This window comes from Cnephaeus nilssonii (assembly GCF_951640355.1).
Source record: "Cnephaeus nilssonii genome assembly, chromosome: X".
NCBI classification, from domain to species: Eukaryota; Metazoa; Chordata; class Mammalia; order Chiroptera; family Vespertilionidae; genus Cnephaeus; species Cnephaeus nilssonii.
Window position 1 is genome coordinate 89,607,887 of NC_137071.1, and position 7,875 is coordinate 89,615,761.

A 7,875-nucleotide genomic window follows, 5' to 3' on the forward strand; every position below is an offset into this window, starting at 1 on the left:
TCAAATATCTGCTTCTTCAGGAGATCCTCCCCAAATTCCCAGACATAGCTAGTGTTTCTGTTAAGATGTGGCTGCTGGCTAATGGAACTGTAGAGCTATGGTGTATCTGATTACTGCCACAGTGAATAAACATTCTCCTCAATGACAAGGCTGCAGACAGAGCAGTGAGGGAGACTGTCTTGGTCCTGCCCTCAGAGCCCACAGTCTGCAGGGGAAATTAGATCTTTCAAAACCAACCACATAGTGTGATATGAGCCAGTGAGCACTGTGAATGCCTAGAGAGAGGGGTTATTGACTGCATAGCATGGAAGCAAGTGCAGTCAAGGGGGCCTTCCCCAAGAAGGTGGTGCCTGAGCTGATTCCTGAAGGACCAGGAGGGTTTAGGCAGGCAGAGGAAGACAGCAGAGGGTATTCCAGGTGAGTAAGCCCTGGATAAGGAGGAAAGAGAAATATGGGAAAAAGAGAGGGGTTGAGAGAGGAAGGGAAAGAATGTGAGTAACAAAGTTGAGAAATAACCACAAATGATTCAAAGGAATTTATTAACTTGTAAGTGCCTCTATTGCAGATATTTACTTGAAGAGTCTCCCACCCACCGCCAGCTTTCAGGGCCTTTTCAGAAATGTTCTGCATAGAGGGATGATGGCCAGAGCTCCTGGCCACCTCCTTCTCCTGGTGGCATTGCCCACTGGCTGACTGACAGTTACACTGATCCTCACTTTCTGCCCTGGAATGGACCAGAAGCTAGAAGCATCATCACCTCTCTGGTCCAGAGAAGACTTCAGAGATCCCAGTCCTGGTGGCAGGCAGACAGATCAACCGAGCAGAAGTTGGAGTGCATGGCAGGGAGAGGTATGCCTGAGTGAGAACCCTTCTCCCTGCCCACCTCCACACTCTTTGCCTGAGAGACAGACAGTGGATGCCTGTGATAAATGTCCACAACCAGTATTTGAATTATATACCTGTGCATGGAAATGAGGATATTCAGAACATATATTAGGAAAAGCAAGGACCAGAATCAAGTGGGAAGTGCCTGAGTACAAAGGTACTCAAAGATAGGGGAGTACTGCAACAGAGTGCACACCATTCTGTCTGCAGATGGGTTCCTTCATAGATTATTGCCTAGGTTCCCCATCCCAGAAGAGACCCCTTGAAGACAATTCAGCTGCTCTCCTCTTTCTTCCTCAGAATGGGGCATGCTGAAGCTCCTGGAAGGCAAGCCAACAAGGTCCTGCACTGTGCAAAAGCTTAGCTGATAGCTGGACTTAGAGGAGGGCTCCTGGGTTATTGAGCCCAAAACCTGGTAACAGATAGGCTTTGGGGAAAATTCAAGGCAACCTGGGGGTAATGTATTCAAATGTGAAGACCTACATGGCTCTTCTAGCTCCTGGGGTCAAGGTCAAGGTTGGAGAGGCAGTTAGGCCCTAGCCCTTACTGCTTTTCAGCAGCAGCTGGCTCAGGGCTGTTCGCCCCATCAGAAAGGTAATCATCCTCATTGTTCTGCTTCATCTTGGTTTCCAGAACCGTGATGCGCTGCTTAAGCTTTTGCTGGGCCCCCGTGTACTCAGCCAGCAGGCGGCCAAAGCGAGTGTATAAGGTCTCCATGTTGGTCTCCAGCTGTTCTAGCTTCTCCTGCACATTTACCTCCATGTTGGCTGCCGTCTCATTCTCATCCAGCAGCCCCTCCTTTATCAAGATCTCTCGGCCTCTCTCCTCCAAGACCTTCTTGGCATCAGGGTACTCAGTCACTGCTTCCATAAGATCATCCTTGGACAAGCAGAAGAGATCTGAGTAGCCCAGGCTGCGGATATTGGCTGTGCGTCGATTGCCCATTTTGCTACCCTTAATGTTAAGGATACTGATCTCTCCAAAGCAACTCCCAGCAGAAAGCAGGGCATACTGAGTGACACCATCATCAGCCACCACTGCCAACTTGCCCTCCTTGATTATGTACATCTCTTTGCCAATATCCCCCTTGCGGCAAATGTAATCCCCAGGGCTGAAGACCTGAGGACGAAGCTTCAATACCAGCTCCACCAGCAGGCCAGCCTCACAATCCTGGAAGATGCGTACTTTCTTGAGTGTGGACAGGTGGACATTGATGGCTATCTCAGCCCTCAGCTTGGCTGGCAGGTTTTTGAGAACTTCCCGCTCATCCACACTCTTCTTATTGGTCCACAGGTAGTCAAACCACTTAATGACCTTGGCTTCCATCTCCTTGCTCACTTTGCGGAACTGCATGTAATGTTTGACTGCATCGATCTTGGCCTGGAACTCGGCCCGGGTGGCATTCATGTTGGAGATCATGGAGCCCACATTTCCAACGATTGTGGCAAAGATGAGGACGCCAATCAGGAAATCAAATATGACAAATAGGTACTCCTCATCCTTTACTGGGGGTGGTGTTTCCCCAATGGTGGTGAGGGTCAGTGTAGACCAGTAAAGGCAGTATATGTATTCCCTAGCCAGGTAGCCATACTCAGGGTCAGTGATGTTGGGATAAACCCAGGTATCAACCCCAAAGCCAATGGACTTGGAGATGGCATAGTAGATGCAGGCATTCCAGTGAATGATGACCAAGATGTAGAGAACCAGGTTGCTGATGCGGAAAATATTGGGGTAACTGGTGCGTGTTTCAGTGCGGTCAAAGAATTCAAACATGCGGGCAAAGTGTAGCAGGCGGTTAAAGCGCAGCTCAGGGCTGTGGATGCCCACAGCAAAGTAGACCAGGTCTGTGGGAATGATAGAAGCCATATCTAGCTTGAACTGCAGAGTGTGGATATAGTTGTCCCGCAACTTCTTGGTATCTTTGACGAGCAGCCCCTGCTCTAGGAAACCTAGTAGAGATGCAAACCAACATATCACCTCTGCTTTCAGCCCTCTCCCTCCTGATAGGCTAACACTCTGCAAGGGACAAACTGTTCACTCAACTCTCCTTCCCAAGGAGGAGTATAGGAAACTCATGTAGCAGGGATGGCCAGAAAGACCTCAAGAGAGCATCCCCTGGTCTGTAGCTCACTAGGCATGTGAGGACCATGAGATTCAAAAAGGGCCAGGCACCAACCTAAGTCCCAGCCAAGCAGTTGAGTCTAAACTTGTGTTGAGAGGGCTTCTTGAAATTTTGGACTCAGGCCTTTGGACATATGAGTCATGCTCCTGCTTGTGCATTTCAGTTGCTCACTTACCTGTGCGCAATCGGACGAAGAGGTCGGCAATATAAACCGCATCTGAGTAGTAGTCCAGCACCAGCCACACTAGATAGTAGTCTTTCTGTAGGTCACTGAAGCAGGCTCTATAGGAAAACAGGGCTGGGCTTTTCCCCTCAATTCCAAGCCAAGTTCCCCTAGAGGCCCCAAACTGAGTGCCCATTGTGTGCAAAGCATGGGATGGCTACCAGGGGAACTGATGAGTCACAGTCAGCCTGTTGCTAAGCCAAATCCTTGCTGAATGAATGACTGGGGTGGGGGACGGTGGGTGGAAAATGTTATCAGGGAATGCTAATGTAGAGATTGGCTTTGGAACTGAGACTGCAAGAAGAATCTCCATAGGTTGAAAATGGAGAGGGGAAATTTTCTCTTGAGGAAATAGCATGTTGTGATCCTAAAATAATGAATGCTGGGAGTGGGTATTCCAGAAGGTGGAGCTAGAGAGAAGGCCAGGTCCAGAAGGCCTTGAAGGCCATGCTGAGGGCTTAAACTTCATCCTGTGGGCAATAGGGGGCCATGAAGAGTTTGTGAGGAGGGAGTGACATAATCAAATCCCAGTTTCTACCAACCACACTAGTTGCAAGTGTGAAGAATGAGCTGGAGGGGTCAAGAGTGTCTGCAAAGAATGGGTGTAGGGCTGTTGTTGTGCCAGGGAGAGAGGAGGGTAGCCTCACCTAGGACAGTATTGGTGGGATAGAGAAGTAGAAACAGATTACAGACACCAGAAAAAAGGACAAAAGGATAAACATAAAACTGTTGTAGCATATTAATTGAGAGGGGTGGGCTTTAAATAGGGCAGTAGGAGGTCTAGGGTAAGCTCTGTGTCCACAGCTGGGACTGGTATGCTCTCAACCCCTAGGCCTAAGGATTGGACTGCTTTGGCCACCACTTCCCAGACCCTCCCTATTTACCTGGCCACAAGCAAGCACCAGTTGTAGAGAACAGGCATGGCAATGACAAACAGCCAGCGATAGTACCAGTCCCCAGCTGGGTCCAAGACAAATAGTTCACATTTCTTCCTAAGGAGACAGAAAGAGGCCAGGCTTGTGAATCAGGCACTCAGTGTGGCAACACCCCCAGTCCCAGAGGTCAGGCAGGAGTCCCTAAAAAGCAATGCCTAAGGGGATGTGCAGGGTGAAGGGTAAGTTGACTTAAGGCCCTGTTTTTCAGAGAGCCACAGCCTGGTACTGGATATCTGAGCAGAGCTCAGATGGGCAAAGGACACTCCTTTTCCTATTTTAATCCCCCATAGGCCCATTGGCTCCCAGATCCTCTGGAGTCCCCTTGCCAAGAGGGAATGACAAGGAGTAATGCTTTTATTGGGGTGGGCCTCAGAGCCTGGGGAGGGACTTCCACAGGATTGTAATGAGGGCTCAGGACCTGTTCCTACAATCCTCCCGGGAAGAAAGAGGAACTCCAAGCAAGTGAGTGCCAAGTGCTTCCTGCCCACCCTGCCCTCTCTCTTTGCTGCCTGGCTTCTAGCCCCCAAATCACTTTCCCAGATGCTGTATCCTGCCTTGGCAAGAACTCTTATCCTACACTGGCCAGAGGTGGGGAATGTCGGCTTGGCCAGACATCTGCAGTCGCCTACTCATTCCTCCAACAACATACCCTCCAGCTCTGCCTTCTCTATTCTCCCCACCCCCTTTTGCTCAATTATTTCTAGGCCTTCCCTGCCAGTGAGCCTCCAGCATGGCCTCTTCAAAGGCCAACCTCTGCGCCCACATTGGCACTGGTATGGGCACACTCTCAACAGCACTCTGTAACTGTGCCCTACTCTATGTTTACTTGCTGCTGGAATAGAGGCTGCAATTGAGCCCTCCCTCTGCCCACACTCAGGTGTCCTTGATACTTGCTTCATGAGCAAAGAGAGGACATCTGGCAAGGGGCAGCTTAGGGGAAAAGCCACTACAGGCTCCTATAGCAAGTGGGTCACTGGCTATTGTAAAAGCTATTTGCTGGGACAATGGAAATATTCTAGAGTTAAAACTGTAACAGATCTCCTCTGCCTACCCCATTCCCTGCCATGGCAGGGCTTGGTATATAACCCAGTCTTCTCATGGTGACATAAGAAACCCCACCGAGCCCTCCAATTGCATGTTTGGGAGCCCTTCTAGTCCCACAGGTTGGATAGATATACTTGGTGCCCTTGCCCTCGTCGTCCTTGTCGCCTTTGCCATCCCCTTGCTGTGTTGTCACGGTCTGGAGCTCAGGACCACGGAAACGCTCAAGGAATGAGTCAGGCCTAGGTTCCTCCTCCCGGAAATTCTTGTTGGCCCACTCTCTAATGACCCCCATCAGGCGGACGATCCTAGAGGTGAGAGAGGAATGATAAGTCAGAAAGAACTGTGTGTTCAGAACCTGTACTCAGGAGCTCAGTGTCTGATGAGGGAGATGGGAAACGGGCCAAGTCATTCTTTTCCAGTGCCAAGAACTGGGATCAAGGCCAGTGCTGAGGCCAGGGAGCTGGGACTCAGACATGACTTGGAATGCAGCCTTAGGGGAAAGAGAAGACTTCCTGTAGGAGGTACCATCTCAGTTAATTGTTAAGAACAAATAAGAGGTCTCCAAGACAAGATGGAGGTTGTGCTAAGAGAGGACAGGCCAGAAAGATGGTTATTCCAAGCTTTCCGATTTCCCTATGAAACCTACAGCTCTGGACTTCAGATCTCAGGGCCCTCTATGTAGGCCCCTCTGTGGGAAGTATCTCTCCCTCCTGACACAGAGACAGGCAAGTCTAAAGAGAAGCCTCCTCTGGTCACTCCAAGGTTGTTCAAAGGAGCATACTCAGGAAGAAAGAGTTGAACTAGAATAGCACTGACAGCGTTTCCCAAATGTCTCCGTGGGAAGGTCCAGTGGGACTGAAAGAAGGAAAGCCATGGTATCCACTTTGCCAGTGCCTGTGGGCAGGAGGGGATAGCATCAGGGCCATGGTGGAACCCACCTGCGAAAACCACCCCTCCCTCGCTGGGGGGCATCCATCTCTGCCAGTCTCTGCAGTTCTGAGGAGGTGTCATCTTCAGCCGCAGACTCTGGCCTACAGAGGAAGAAGCAGTTGACCAAAGGTTCTCTAAGCATACCTTGTCTCCTATAAGCACTGTCTTCTCTTATGACTTGCCTAGACATCCCATGGTTCCTTGAGAGGATGTTCTTGAGTCAAAGATTGCTCTGTGACAATGAGGCAGAGCTTAAGGACATAGCAGCCTCCAGGCCATCTCTGAAATGTTGCTGACTCACCTGCTACTCTTCCTGTGGTCATCTTTGCCATTGGCCTTGATAGCAGTAGGTGCATGATGGTTGTGGTTATTGGCTGGGGAGCTCTTTATACCATTATATTTTTCTGTCATCCTGCATGTACAACTGGGATCCTCACCTGCCAAGGAGAGGGCAAAGAGTAAGGTCACAGAGGACCCTGACACCCATATAAGTCAGGAGAGCTGAAGGTGAGCAGTGAGAAGAGAACCAGGGCCCACCTGGAAAACACCAGTACATCTTACTGATTTGCAGTGCAGGGCAGGGGGACACAGCATTGCCTAAGTGCCAGTCTCTAAGCACCAAGAAGATGATACTGCTCTCTCTATTCTGATAGGTCATTAAAAAAGGCAACCGATGTTAAATTTAAAAATGTGTTTCTTTTTCTTTTACTCCAGTGAAGCCTTTGACTGTGAACTATCAGATATAATATAAAACAAACAAAAAACTGTTTAAGCCATCTTCTCTTGCTTTGATTTGAAGATGTGTGGCACATGTTTAGGTTACTGAGCACCTTCAAAGCAGCCCTGCCCCCAAACTCTTGCCCCATGAGAGGAGATATATCTCCTTGGCCCAAAGAAGCTGCCACCCAACCCCCAGATCTCTGGTTCTCCTATCCCAAGATCATCCCAGAGTTCATGCTCCTCAGGTAGAAGTCTCATCTCTCATTGACTTTTTCAACCAGAGTTCCTTCTTTTCAATTCAAATCACATTTGCTCCAGCACCTTCAAATAATGTTGCTCAAGCTGAGGGACAGAGAGGAGCCCCATGGGTGGGGAAGGGCGTGAGGAGGCTCCACAGGCAATGGTCCAAGTCAGGACTCTCTCTCTTTAGGGCTATGGGAAGTCTTGGAATGACTGATAAGGAACATGACAAGGACAGCATTATATTCTAGTAAGATCATTGTGGCTGCTAGATGGAGACTGGATTATAGGGGAGCAAGAGCAGAAACGATGTGGTAGGGAAAAGGCTAGAGAAGATGGTACCATTGAAGTCTGAGACAGGGCAGAGTGGAGAAATATTTAGGAAGTAAAAAGAACAGGACTCAGAGAAGGATTGGGTGTAGGAAACAAGGGAGAGCAAGTGGGTGGGATCATTCAGGAAGAGAATACAGAGTGAAGGTCCAGGACAGAGCCCTGGACAGCACCAATATTTAAGAGTTGAGTAAGGTAGGAGATGTCCACAAAATAGACTAAGAAGGAACAACTTAAGGGGAGAAAATCCAGAAGAGAGACAGGAGATTGTGTTCCACAGTGTCTGCCATGGAGTCAGGGAGGCTGGGGCAAAATAGACTCCTAGCAACTCTTCTCTGCTGAGGCTGATTGGTATGCCCCCACCAGATTTGGCCAGCACACCTGCCAAATTGCCTGTGGTCCCTATGCTGTAGCAACCCTGGCCCCCGCCCCCACCTCTTGTTCCA

General features: G+C 49.5%; 1 protein-coding gene across 1 annotated transcript; it reads right to left on the bottom strand.

Moving 5' to 3' along the window:
• Positions 1 to 1,428: 1,428 nt before the first annotated feature.
• On the bottom strand, positions 1,429 to 6,550 carry CNGA2 (cyclic nucleotide gated channel subunit alpha 2; the record flags this gene model as incomplete). Its single annotated transcript, XM_079764589.1, has 6 exons — positions 1,429 to 2,834; positions 3,183 to 3,289; positions 4,115 to 4,222; positions 5,344 to 5,514; positions 6,148 to 6,240; positions 6,441 to 6,550. 6 exons carry the CDS (start codon positions 6,548 to 6,550, stop codon positions 1,429 to 1,431), a joined length of 1,995 nt encoding a protein of 664 aa, XP_079620715.1.
• Between the last annotated feature and the right edge of the window lie 1,325 nt (positions 6,551 to 7,875).